Source organism: Hylobates moloch, unplaced genomic scaffold, assembly GCF_009828535.3.
Source record: "Hylobates moloch isolate HMO894 unplaced genomic scaffold, HMol_V3 SCAFFOLD_5, whole genome shotgun sequence".
Taxonomy (NCBI): domain Eukaryota; kingdom Metazoa; phylum Chordata; class Mammalia; order Primates; family Hylobatidae; genus Hylobates; species Hylobates moloch.
Genome location: NW_026652280.1, coordinates 91,092,359 through 91,105,894, shown reverse-complemented (window position 1 = coordinate 91,105,894; position 13,536 = coordinate 91,092,359). Strand labels below are relative to the sequence as shown.

At 50.2% G+C, this 13,536-nt stretch overlaps 1 protein-coding gene across 5 annotated transcripts in view; it reads left to right on the top strand.

Annotated features, from left to right (window-relative positions):
- KCNQ1 (potassium voltage-gated channel subfamily Q member 1) overlaps positions 1 to 13,536 on the top strand; it is a 396,978-nt gene that overhangs the window by 133,493 nt on the left and 249,949 nt on the right. For all 5 annotated transcript variants that reach the window (XM_058439073.1, XM_058439070.1, XM_032153801.2 and 2 more), the window contains 2 exons: positions 1,967 to 2,089; positions 3,115 to 3,256. In XM_058439073.1, the coding sequence (XP_058295056.1) occupies positions 1,967 to 2,089; positions 3,115 to 3,256 (265 nt within the window). The remainder of the gene's footprint in view (positions 1 to 1,966; positions 2,090 to 3,114; positions 3,257 to 13,536) is intronic.

Sequence of the window (13,536 nt, the reverse complement as noted above, 5' to 3'; positions counted from 1 at the left end):
ATGCCAGGAGTGGATGTGGTTGGCTCTGAGGCTCCCTTGCGCTCCCGTTCTCCCTCCCACTGCACAACAACCTGAGGACTGAGTCTGGGAGTGGGGTGGCCAGGTGATTGTCCCCAAGGGAGGTAGGACCCAGCTGTGCAGTTGGTGCCTTCTGGAGGGCCTGGCATCCCTCAGGGCTCAGGAGGCCCTGGTGCCTGGAGGTGAGGACTGGCGATGCCTGGCATGGGCCTCCCTCTGGGCTCACAAGGCCAGTGGGCTGGGAAAGGCAGAGCCCTGGAGCAACAGGGGCAGGAAGGTTCTGGAGGCGGGTGGGGAGGCAGGCAGTACCAAGCTCTGGGATGCTGGGCTCTGGCTCTGTCACTCTAGGCTCTCCAGGACCCACCAGAGAATGGGACTGCTCTGTTAACATAAGCAATGACTTAGCACAGGAGCCACTTGAGAATTGCGTCCCTGTGGGTCTCGTTGGCCACTGCAGGGCCAGGGCTGCCCTGAGGAACAGCTGCTGAGGTGCCCAGAGGGTGGGCATTGCCAGGTTGAATGACAAGTGCCCGCTGGGTATAGGGCCTCCACCTAGTGCAGTGGCTGGGAGCACAGTGTCAGTTCCTCTGGGCACACTGGGCCTGATGTCCCCCGGGAAGGCCCAGGGCCTGGGCAGCTCCTGCTGGCTGGGGTCCCCCCTGCAGTCCTCCTGAGCTCGCTGCCCCAGGCAAGGCCCAGGCTGTCAGGGGCCAGTCGCAGTCCTGCTGGGCTCCTGGCTCAGCCATCGGGGGGCTGTGCGCTCCCACCCTCAGCTGGTTTTATAGCTTCACAGTTTCTCCTTCCTGGGAGACTGTAAATCAGGCCCGTAAACCTGCCTTGGTCTCAGCATGAGCATGCTGGCCGCCCACGCCTGGCAGGGGACCACATTGGATTCCTGGTCCCACTCCCTGGGAACCACAGGTCCTGTGAAAGGGGGCTCCCTCGGAAGCTGCACACACTGTGGGAGGACTGGAGTGGGGGCCCCAGGTGGCAGGCGTGCACAGGAGCAGGGCAGGGGTCGTGGGGTTTGCCAGGGTTGGGGGACCACGTGGAGTGCTCAGCCTGTGTGTGTAACGCTTGGGCCTTGGAAGGCTGGGCTTGTGCCCTTGCCTGCCTGTCCCTGGGTACTGGATGGGAGTGAGGGCTGCAGGTGCCCCTCGCCAGCTGCTGTGTCTATCTGGGGCTGTCACCCAGGAGCCCACCAGTGTGGGGGGACATTCTCCACTTGGCCCGCTCTCAGGCTCATGTGGCCAGTGATGACAAGGCCACCAGGACATGTCCTCATACAAGGCCCTGGGAGCCCCGCCTGCCCACCTGGACGCTGCACAACTGCTCCCCGCCGAGTCCCCTGCGATAGCGTCCCCTCCTCCCACCCTTCCCACATGGTGCTGCCATGGGGTCTCTCTGAAATGCTGGCTTCAGAGCTGCACCCATGTGCCATCAGAGGCTCCCCCAACTGCAAGGTGGCACTCACAGGCCTCTAGGAGAGACCTCACCTCCTGCCAGCCCTAGGGACCCTCCCTCTCCCTGCCCCCTGCTCAGCACCTGCAGGTCCCAGGCGACCCCTCTTTCTCAGCCCTTCCTCACTGTGTGGCCGCTGGTTGCCCATTTCCACATTGGTCTCCTATGCGACACATCTTTGTGAGTCTCGCCTTTGGCTCAAAGCTGGCTCGGGGCCGGTAAAGACCTTTGTGGCGTCCTAGCTGTGGGTAACAGTTGGCCCATGAGGTGGTGAGCTGCCTGGCACAGCAAGGGACCAAGCCAGGCTGCCTGGGCAGAGGGTCTGGGAGCTGGGACCATGTCAAGCCTGTGACTCTGAGGTCCCAGACCCTGCCACCCAGAGGGGAGGGGCCGGGCCTGGGGAACAGGGAGGGGGAGCTGTAGCTTCCATAAGGGCCCCCACTGGGTGGCTCAGCAGGTGACAGCCTCTCCCCCTGCCCGACCTCAGACCGCCTGGAGGTGCTATGCTGCCGAGAACCCTGACTCCTCCACCTGGAAGATCTACATCCGGAAGCCCCCCCGGAGCCACACTCTGCTGTCACCCAGCCCCAAACCCAAGAAGTCTGTGGTGGTGAGTAGCCCACCTGCCATCAGGGCAGGGCCTTCTTGCTAGCAGGTGGGGAGGCCGTGGGGGCCACAGCACAAGGCTGGGATCTCACCATGCATTTGGTCTGGTGCAGCCTGTGTCAGGGAGTCAGCATCCTTCGGGACACTGGGCTATACACCCGATGCTAGGTTCCTGCCATCCCAATGTCCCCCGACTTGGAGGTATGTAGGACCGGTCATTCCAGGGCCAGGGCATGAGAGCTCCAGAGATAGAGCTCTGGGAGCAGGACGGGCTGGAAAGAAGGCTCTTCAGAGGGCCTCAGGGTTGGGCTTTCCATGCGGGGTGCAGCGGGTGGTGAGCAGTGGGCAGGGGGCCGCGCGCAGTGGGTGGTGGCAGGGGAGCAGCAGGAGAGGGAGGCGACGCAGGGGTGCAGCAAAGGGGGTCTGGAGGTCACAGGGCAGTGGAGTTTGGCAGGCGCCGGGCAGAAGTCTTGTGACATGGCTGGGGTCATAAGAGGGGTTGGGGCTGACGCTGGCATGGTTCCCCTTCCTGCCCCGTGCCCACACCCTCTGTGGAGAGACCTGGCCTTCCCAGTTTCCAGCTGCCAGTGGAGCCTCCTTGCCGACTGTTACCGGTGCTGGAATGTTCCCCCAGATTTCCACACAGCCTGCTCCTTCACTTCAGGCGCCCTCTTCATGCCCTGCTGGCCCCCAGCCTGTTCCCCCGATATGCATTCACCCCTACTGGTCACAGCCTCCATTACCACCTCCACTGGCACCATCTTGTACGTTTGTCTGCTTCCTGCTGTCCTGTTAGCGAGGCCGTGAGCTCACAGGGCAGCACCTGGGCCAAGCCCCCCATGTCACCCCCAGTAGCCCTGCCCTGTCTTCTCTGTGTGAGGACTCTGGAGCTGGCCCCAGGCCTCAGGTCCCTGTCCGGGTGTATGTGGCGGGGGCTGGGCTCAGGGCGGCTGCACAGGCACTCTGGGGCCAGCGTAGGGCCTGGCAGGTGATGTCCAGGAACCACTAATCTGTTGTCTGTTTTTTTAGGTAAAGAAAAAAAAGTTCAAGCTGGACAAAGACAATGGGGTGAGTCCTGGAGAGAAGATGCTCACGGTCCCCCATATCACGTGCGACCCCCCGGAAGAGCGGAGGCTGGACCACTTCCCTGTCGACGGCTATGACAGTTCTGGTGAGAACCCCTCAAGCAGGTGTGGGCCGCAGGGCTGGGAAGGTCACTGCCTTTTTTGGGAGCCCGAGCAAGCCAATGAGTTTCTCCCTTGGGTTGTGGTCTCTGATAATGAGGTATGAACAGACAGAGGGTGGAGCTTCTAGAAACTTCTGTAAACCTTCCAGCTGCCTTCCCCTCAGAGTCTTCCCAAGGAGGGGCTGGCCACGCCTTCTGTTGTGAGAGGAAGCCTGGGCAGGTGATGGGATGGGTCAGCTCCATCCGGCTGTACTGAGGGAAGGCTGCATTCCTGATGCCAGCTGCCTGGCTTCCTCCCAGCCGAGCCCACGGGCTGTGGTTGGAAAGTGGCTAGGGTGACCTCTGGGCCGACTGGCAGGGAGGTCAGAGGTAAGGGGTCTGGGGATGAGGCCCTGGAGGAGCAGCACCGGGCCTGGGTAAAACGTGGGGGGCCTGACGGGACAGACCCTTCTCATGCAGCCCAGGGGCCCTGAGTCTGTGCATGATGGTGTGGCTCGGATCTGCGTCCCTCCTCTCACCCCTGCAGTGGGGGCTGGGATGAAGCTACCTTCTGTGGGACCTGACAATTGGATGGTAGACCTGTCTAGGGATTAGATGTCTTCCATCCTTGGTGAGGAGTTTTACCCGCGCGAACTCGTAAGCGTGGCTCTTTGACAGATGTGGAGAGTGAGGCCCTGGAGACTGGGCTTGTGTGCTCCAGCCACATGGCAGGAACACAGCAGTGCCTGGTTGTGGCCCCCCCACGCCTCCTGCCAACTTCTGCTCTTCCCAGAAGTGCAGCTGGCTGAGCGCATACACAGCAGGTGACCTGTGGTGATGCCAGGGCATCAGTGCTTGGCCTCCCCACACTGCTCCAGGGCAGACCTGGCCTCCTGGCTGCATCAGGAGGCACACATGATGCATCCGTCATCTTGGGACCAGTTTTGAGACAAACATCCTGTAGGGCAGGACCATGAACTGGGCAGCTCTACAGAGTGTGAGGGGCTGGAGACCTCATGCTCACTGGCCACGGATGCCACGGATGCCCTTGAGAGTTAGAGGTGGAAGGGACCCCACTTCTCCCTGGGAGCTCCAACTTCTCTCACATGTGACTTCAATGCCCACTTCTGGGGACTGTGATCCCAAACTGCCAAATTCTCTAGCAGCTCTCTTAAAACCAAATGTGAAGGATTCTGGCTTTTTCTGTCTCTGAGCCCAGTGTGGGGTATTTGAGATAGCTGTGCTGCCACCAGGACAGGGGCGTGCCCCTTGTCTTCCCAGGAGAAAACACAGCGAAGCCTGTTTGCTCCCTAGTACCTCGTGCAAAGGTGCCATCTGTGGCCGTGCTCGCTGCTTCGTCTGAGGCAGACATAGTGGTGACTGTGTTCTGATACAAAGATGGCACTTGCTGGATGCTGCACTGCAGCACCAATGCAGAGGCCCTGGCAAATGTTCGCAGAAGCCCCTGTCCCAGGGCATGGTCCCCCTTGGAGGAAAGGGGCACCTGTTTTGAAAACACTTGGTTATTATGGTGCCAGAAAGAAGCACTAGGTTAGGCCCCACGTGAAACAGTGGCCTTGCCCTCCCAGCATGGGAGAGCCCTCATCTTCCAGGTGGTGGGGGGAGCACAGCATTTGAAGCCCACTCCCCTTTGACCACTTGCTGTTGTCCAGACAGACATCACGCACGTGGGCCTTGCATTGGTTCCTGCTCACCTTGTTGCTGCTGGCCCGGTTTCTGCTCCTTGAAGTCTCAGCCCCCTTCTTCCATGACTCCAAGGCATGTGCCTCTAAGGAGGCTTGACCCCACCCTGGAGGGACTGCTCCCCACTCTCCCTGCCTTCCATGCCCCATGGGAGGGCTCCACGTGGCCCAGTCCCTTGGAGGCTGGACCCTACGTTCCGGACTCTGGGCTGTTGGAAGCCAGGCCCTGCCTCAGTTGTGCCAAGTGGCCAGGGTTCTGTGCCTGGCAGAGGAGGTGGGTCATACACCTTGCCCTCCCATCCAGGTAATATGATCCATTCCCTCCTCAGCAGCCGACCCTTTACCCTTTGGTCATTTCTGCATCCATCCCTCCCCACTCAGACCTCTTCCCAGTGCCTGGGACCAACCCGAATGTCCCAGCTTACCAGCAGTTGTAAGGATGCTGTCACGTCTTATGCATGGCAGAGGGGACAAACCCACACTGTTCGCAACCCTTTGTGCTCGCAGGCACCAGCCCAGCCCGCCAAGCTCCAGTTCATTCAGGATGGCTCACCTGCATCCCCACCTCCTTGGCAGGAGGTTGGGTGGTGTTCCCTGCTCCTTGGGGCTTTCCTGGGCATCCCATGTGGAAGTCACCAGGCAAGACCAAGTCCAGGTACCCGCTCCACTGGGCACCAGGCTCCCCGGGACTTAGATGCCATCAGGATTTGGCTGGGACCCGACCACATCTCAGTGAGCCCCTGGGACGTGCTCCCGCCTGCCCGCTGGAGCCGGCACAAAGGGCGATTGTGCCAACCAATGCCCAGTGCCCCCACAGCTCCAGATTCAGGGCTGAGACCATTGTCTCTGTGCAAATGGAGGCTTTCTGCGCATGCTAACGGGCAAGTGGGCATGGCCAGGGGCTGGGGACCCAGCCTGTGTGCGGCCTGGAGAAGCATCGCTTGCTGCTTACTGAATGCGGGGCAGCCCGAGCCGATGCTGTCCATTCAGCCTGGTTAGTGTTATGAAGTCATTAGTGCTGTCTGCGGAATGTTAATGAGGGGCAAGTGTGGAGAAAGTCAGGCGCCTTTTGTGGAATGCTCCTCCACGGAGAAGATTTTTCTTTCCTGTTGGAGTTTTTTCTTTCCTAACTTGATAAGTCAGCCCAGGCTGGAGCCACCAGATTTCTGGACCCTGAGCTGTTGGCCTGGCCCCCAGGGGCCCAGAGCGATCCCTGATACTCCTGAGTCCCCTTTGCCCAGGAGGCTCTTGGAGAGCCCTGGCGTGGGGAGAAGGGGATGCTGATCCCAGGGCAGATGCCGCCCCTGGGGAAGCCCCACAGCCTCATTCCTGCAAGGCGGGTACCAACAGCCACACTGAGTCCCCTGCAAAGTCAAACCTAGGCCTCGACCTTGTGTGGCTGTGCTTTCTGTTGTGGGAACCTGCAGATTAGGCAGAAGTCTCCTTGACCCTGCCTCAGGGCTCCTACCTGTCTGCGCCATCCACCTGCACACAGGCCCCTTCAGCTCATGCTCTAGCTGGTGCTATGCAGTGTTGGCCCCATTTATAGATGGAGAAACGGAAGGCCAGGGCCATGTGGGGAACTCCTGAGGACACCTGTGTGTCCTGACACCTCACTGAGCCTGCCAAGAGGCACAGGCAGGTATGGTAGTGGCAGACCTCAGGGGAGGGAGGCTGGGAAGGTAGAAGGTCCCCCACGGTAGCATCAGAACACAGACTAACCTGCAGCAAAAATGGGCTGTGTGGTCCCTGCAGAGCAGCCTCACTGAGGGAAGGAACCAGCCTTCATCCCACGCGGCAGGGCCCGCTGCCGCTCCGCCAACCTTCTGACCTGGGTGGGGAGGGAGAGGAATGTCAGCAGCCGCCCAGCCCGAGAGCCAGAGCACAGCAGGGGCTGTCCAGCCTAGCCCTAGAGTCTTTGCAGTGAAGTGTCACAGACTGCTCATGAAGGATGCATGGGGACCCAACCGCATGCCACTTGGCTTGCCAGTGTCAAAGGGACTGGGGACCTGCGAGGATGTGGTGGCCATTGTCCGTGCCCAGCCTAGGGAGCCTGACACTCACAGCCTGGCTGCTGCTGCCTTGGGGGTCCTGAAGATCCTCTGTATGCTTGTGGGGTGGGGGCAGACACACAGGCAGCCTCCTGCCCAGAGGGTCCAAGCGGGCATGGGCCATCCACATCTGCAGGTCAGAAGAGGCCTGGGCTGGAGCCGCATCCTGGCCATCCTGCCTCGCTGTCCCTGCCTCAGAGCCGCTGTGTTCACGCTGCCTGGAACTGTCTTTCCTGGATCCCAGAAATCCTTAAGGAGCCACCTCCAGTGGCCCTTTGTCTTTCACCACTGACCCTTCCCAAGCCGGTACCATGCCTAACCCATGGTGGGTACACAATAAAAATGCAGGACTGTGCCACCGGGGTTTTGTCTTGACAGAGGGGCTGGAGGCAGGTTGTCAAGCAGGGCTGGCCGGAGGTGGCCTCCTGAACACCCCTAGGAAGCCAGAGGAGACTTCCCCAAATTCACTGGTCCTGGAGGCTGCCTCAGAGGCCTTTTGCTGCTCAGAGAACACTGGGCTGGAAGGTCGTGGTCTGTGACGTAGGATCTGGCAGCACGCACCTTTCCACCTGGCCTGGAGGTGATTCTGAAGGGCTTCTGGGGAGGCGTCTTCAAAACTGTGCCTGTGTGTGTCACCACGTGTTTGCCAGGTGACCTGGGACTATTGTGTGGTTTCCCGCTTGCAAAGTGGGGCAGCGTGCTGGAGGAGCATGCCTCACGTACCCAGAGGTCCCCAGCGTGGCCTGGAGGCTCATCGTTCACACTCGTGTGTGTGCTTTTTGGAGGCATGCGTCATGGAACAGCCTCACCTCTCACTTCTGCACTTGTGAGCCTGGTTCTCACAGGGTCAGGCTGTAGCCTCCTCCTGCTCCCGGCTAGGCGTCCTCAGCCCAACACACCAAGCCTGGCCTTTCACCCACTCCTCCATTCAAAGCTGTGTGTTCTGATTGTGTATTTCTGGTGGCTGCCGCAGGATTAAATCCTGAATGTTTTGCCAGTTGAGATCAAAAGTCACCCCAACTCCTCTGGAACCTCACTGGAACCTCGCGGTGCTCCAGATCATACTGTCTCCTGCCGTTTCCTGGGCCTTTGTTGCCCAGTGTTTTGGTTTTGTCTTTTAAACAATCCTCTTTTTGTTGATGCTGCGTACATCTAGATATTTACTCACAGACTTGCAGTTTTCTGTCTCACCGTTTGGATTTAATTTCCTTTTTCCTGAAGTCTGTGTTTCCTTCAGTGAAGGTAAACTCTCAGTTTCTGTTTGTCTGAAATATTTTTATTTTGGCTTTCTTCTTGGATGATGGTTTCGTTGGGGGGAAAGTTACAGGTTAATGTGTACATTTTGTCTGAAGACTCTGGAGCTATAACACCGCAGTCTCCTGGGTTCTGTGGGTCATCAGGCTAATTGATTTTCCTTTGTAAGTGACCCTCCCTACCTCTAGTGACTTCAGAAACCTTCCTTTTGACTTTAGTGTTCAGAAGTTTCAATGTACTGTACCAAGGTGGTGGATTATTTTTATTTATCATGCCTACAATTTGTTGTGATTCCTGAATCTGAGGGTTTATGTCTTTCATCAACTGTGGAAAGTCAGTACCATTATGTTGTAGAATATTGCCTCCCCTAATGCTTCTGATCTTTTCCAGAAACTTCTATTTGACCATCTCATTCTCTTCCTCAGCTGTCTCATAGATTTTCTCTCTCTGTCTCCCTCTGCTTCATTCACAGAATTTTCTATGCAATTTCTAACTCTTGAGAAGTTTCTGTTCCACTGCTTTATCCACCCACTGAGACTTTCAGTTATATATTTTTTCCATCCCTATAAATCCTTGTATGTGGGTTTAATTTGCTTGATTTTAGCATCCTGTACCTTTCTCATATTTTAAACTACAACTTTAAATATTTAGGTCATTTGAACATGCGTATTTTGTACCCTCTATCCTGTCATTTCATCATCTGCAGTTCTTGGAGAGTCTAATTCTGTTCACTGTAGTTTTTCCTGACTCTTGCTCATGATGGCTCATTTCATTGTGGGTTTGCAATTTAGATCATGAGTTTATGTGGTAGATGTTTTTGTTTGTGGGGTTCCTATGTATCCTGTATAAGGTACATGCCTTTGGAGAAGCTGCACTTTTGCTTGTACAGGGTGACCCCCAGGACCTTCATGATCCATGTTTTAGATATGGGATCTTCTAGACAACATATGCAGTGTAAACAGAAACCCCAATCTCCTGTGAGAGCAAGTCTAAGTAACATATATTGAGAAGAGAGTTTTATTTTATAAGGTAAAACTGTTTTTATTTGCAGAAGACATGGTTATCTATGTAGAAAATCTGATGAATATACAAGATGACCACTGTGACTAATATATGAGTTTAGTAAAGTGGCAGATACAAGATTAGTATGCAAAAATCAATTCCATTAATATATTCTTGCAGCAAATAACCAGAAATTGAGAATTTTAAAATACAGGCATGTCTCGTTCTTATTGACTGCACTTTGGTTTGTTGCACTTTGCTGATAATGCATTTTTTACAAATTGAAGGTTTGTGGCAATCCTGCTCAAGTTGAAGCCAGTACTCATTTACCATTTCAACAATCCTAGGGCCGTTAAAGAATTATGCTAAATCTATTCTGCTTGTGCTCTATAATGGAACAACAAAGCCTGATGACAGTACATCTGTTGACAACATGGTTTACTGAATATGTTCAGCCCATTTTTGAGACCTATTGCTCAGACAAAAAGATCCCTGTCAAAATGTTACTGCTCATTGACAGTGCACCCGGTCACCCAAGACCTCTGATGGAGATGTACAAGAAGATCAATGTTGTTCTTACGCCTGCTAACACAACATCCATTCTGCAGCCCATAATCAAGGAGTAATGCCAACTTTGAAGTCTTATTATTTAAGAAATACATTTTATAAGGCTACAGCGGCCATAGATAGTGATTGCTTTGATGAATCTGGGCAAAGTAAATTGAAAACATTTTAGAAAAGAATCACCATTCTAGATGAAATTAAGAACATTAGTGATTCATGGAAGAAGGTCAAAATATCAACATTAACAGGAATTGGGAAAAAGTTGATTCCAACCCTCATGGATGACTGAGGGGTTGAAGATTTCAGTGGAGGAAGTAACTGCTGATGTTGTGAAAACTGCAAGAGAACTAGAATTAGAAGTGGAGCCTGAAGATGTGGCTGAAATATCATTAGTTATTAGAGAAATGCAAATAAAAAACAAAATGAAATACCACTGCCCAATTACTATATTGTATAAAATTAGGGAGATGGATGATACCAAGTGTTGGTAAAGATGTGTGGGAGGTGGAACTCTCATATGCTCCCAGTGAGAATGCAAAGTCCAAAGCGATGCAACCATTTGGGAAACAGTTCAGCAGTTTCTTAATGTGTTAAATACATACCTACCATTTTCTACAGCGATTCTATTCCTAGGTATTTATCCAGGAGAAATAAGATCATATGCATGCTACCATTTGTACATGGAATATTCATAGCAGCTTTATAAAAACTGGAAACCCACAACTGGAAGCAACCCAAATGCCCATCAACATTTGAATAGATTTTTTTCAAAGTTATGGTATATTCCTACAATGGAATACTACTCAGAAATACCAAGGAATGAACCGTTGATATGCCTACAATATGGATAAATTGCAACATAATTATGGTGAGTGAAAGAAGCTAGACAAAAAAAAAAAAAAAGAGTACGTGGTATCTTATTGATGTAAAAATCTAGAAAATGACCACTAATATAGAGTGACAAACATGTCAGTGGTTATCAGTGGTTACCTGGGGATCAGGGGTAGTGGTAGGAGGGAAAAGGACAAAAGGGCACAAAAAAACTTTTGGGGCAGCGGATATGTTCATTATCATAATCATGGCGATGGTTTCATCATGTGTCAAAAGTTACCAAATTGCACACTTAAAACATATGCAAGTTATGTCAATTATACCTCAATAAAACTGTTTATAATAAATATACAATATAAATATATAATATATATTTTGCATAGCAAAAAAAATACTGAAAATAATTTTTTATTGATAACCTAAAGAAACCAGTTGCCACTCACCTATAGGCATGGGGCTAATTGAATTGCTCTATAAAAACGCTCTTGTAAATCAAGATAGAAGTTAAAGGATATTAAAACAGTTCACAGAAAACGAAATGCCAATGACTCTTAAGAATGAAAATATGCTGGATGACTTCAATTATGACAAGAGAAATGCAAACTAAAGCAATGGGATTTTTGAAACTTATCTGATTATTAAATATCAAAGAGTTTGATAACACTCTATGGGTATGTGTGCAGGGGAACTCTCAGTCTCAGTCATTGATGTTGGAAAAGTAAGTTGATACAAACCTCTGTGGAGATACATAAGGCAATTTCAATCAAAATTAAAGATGCATATGCCTTTGAATCATTCTAGAAATTTATTCTACACATATCTTACACATTTGCAAAATAATCCATCATCAGGATGTTGGTTTCTGCAATTGTTAAATAGCAAAAAATTGCAAACCATCAACATACCCATCAGCGGAGGTCTGCTTCAAGTATCGTATCTCCATTAAACAGGCATCAAAACTGTGAAGCTGCACTCTCATCACTGGTGCAGGACATCCCTGATATCTGATCCTAGAAATAACAGTGCATCTTTCAGAAGAGTATGAAATCTGTCATCATGTGGGGGCAAATACAGTGGTTTACAAAACAAAGTTTTATCTACCTTGTTCTATGTCTTGGAACTGTTTGAAGAACATTGGGATTATCTTTTCTGTAGAGGTTAAATAGAATTGAGTTGTAAAACCATCTGGGCCTGATACGTGTTTTATAGGACATCTTTAGTAATTTCTTTTTAGTCTGTTTTATGATATGTTGTTCTAAATTAGTTTATTGCATCTTTTGGAGTAATTTATTCATTGCTATTTAATTTCCTCAAGCATTTCAATTGTGATGCCACTTGGTAGCAACTGATATTTTCCTTTAGTGACTTCATGGTCTTCTCTATCATCTCTTCGTTTTTCTTTTCCTTCATGCCTGAACTTTTGTAGTTTTTCTCCTTTTTTCTTAAGCACATGAGAAATTTATCTGTTTTATTTATATTTTATTATCAGAAAACTATCTTTGTACTCTGTTATCTCATTAATCTAAGCTTTTATAGCTATTAATTCCCTTTTCTTGGCTAACTCTATTTTTGTTTTCTTTTACTTAAGAGTCATAATTCATTTATTTGAAGTTCTTCTACTAAAGGCATCTTTAAAGGCTATAAATTTTCCTCTGATTGCAGCTTTAGCTGTGACACATAGATCTGATTATGAAATATGTTCCTTTTCATTGCTTTCTTGATAGTTTTAATTTTGTGTTTTGATTTTTCTCTTTAGAGTTCTTTTAATGTCTTCTTAATTTTTAAGCAGTAAATTTTTATCACTGTTATTTATTTCTAATTTAGTAGGCTTACAGTGAAAGGATGTAGCCTATGAAGTCTCCACTTTTTTTAAAATGAAGATTTTCTTTGTGTCCAAGTATGAAAATAAGATCATTATTTTTGTAAATGCTCCACAGACCTCAGAAAATATCTTCTGTATTTGTAGGACACAAAGTTTTATTTGTATACATGGACAGATAAAATGTACATTGAGATGGATTGTACATATATATATACTTATTCATTGCCTCATTTAGGTCTGATCTGCCCTTAGTTAAAAAAAAAAAACCTAATACATCTGCCAAATTCTGAGACAGGAAAATTAAATCTTCCTGTACCATTAAGTTTCTAAAAATTGAGTGGCAGGTTTCATAGAGTGGTTTGGAGCACAGCCTATATGGCCAACCTTCTTAGGGCCATAGCCCAGCTCTGCTATTTTCTTACGTGGCCCTAAGCAAGCTACTGCATTCTCTGTGCCTCAGTTTCCACATCTGTGAAATCAGGATCCTAACTGTGCCTGCTCCCAGGACTTCTGTGTTGACTGAGTGAGTTAGAACATGTAAGTGCTCACGCAGGGCCCATATGCAGCAAACAGTCTTGTGTGTCTGTCTGCTGCCAAATTGGCCCCAGGCTTTATCAATACCAGATCTGCTCTCCTCCCCTTCCAAACACTCGTACCACAAATCTAGGGGCTATTCTTTCTTTTAGTGTCCTTAATATTGTATTACTTTCTAATATTCACACTTTAACTTTACAGATGAGTAGAATGGAATAGATGTGTTTCAGTACAGAACTTTTTTCTTATGTTTGCTTGGGCTCCCCTCTTCTCTGTTACCTATGTTGATAATCTAGGATTTGTTGTCTCACATTTTTCCCGATGTTCATATAATATTCAATGAAATAAAATACATGTGACATAATGAAGGCATTATCATTGTTTTCCAAACTCATGGGATCATATCATACCTGCTTTCTGCATCTTGTTTTTCTCAATCAGTAAAATAGTAAAAATGCCTCTAAGACCGCTGAAACAATTTTGTTTTGATTTAATTCTATCTCTAATTGAATTTTATTTCTATTT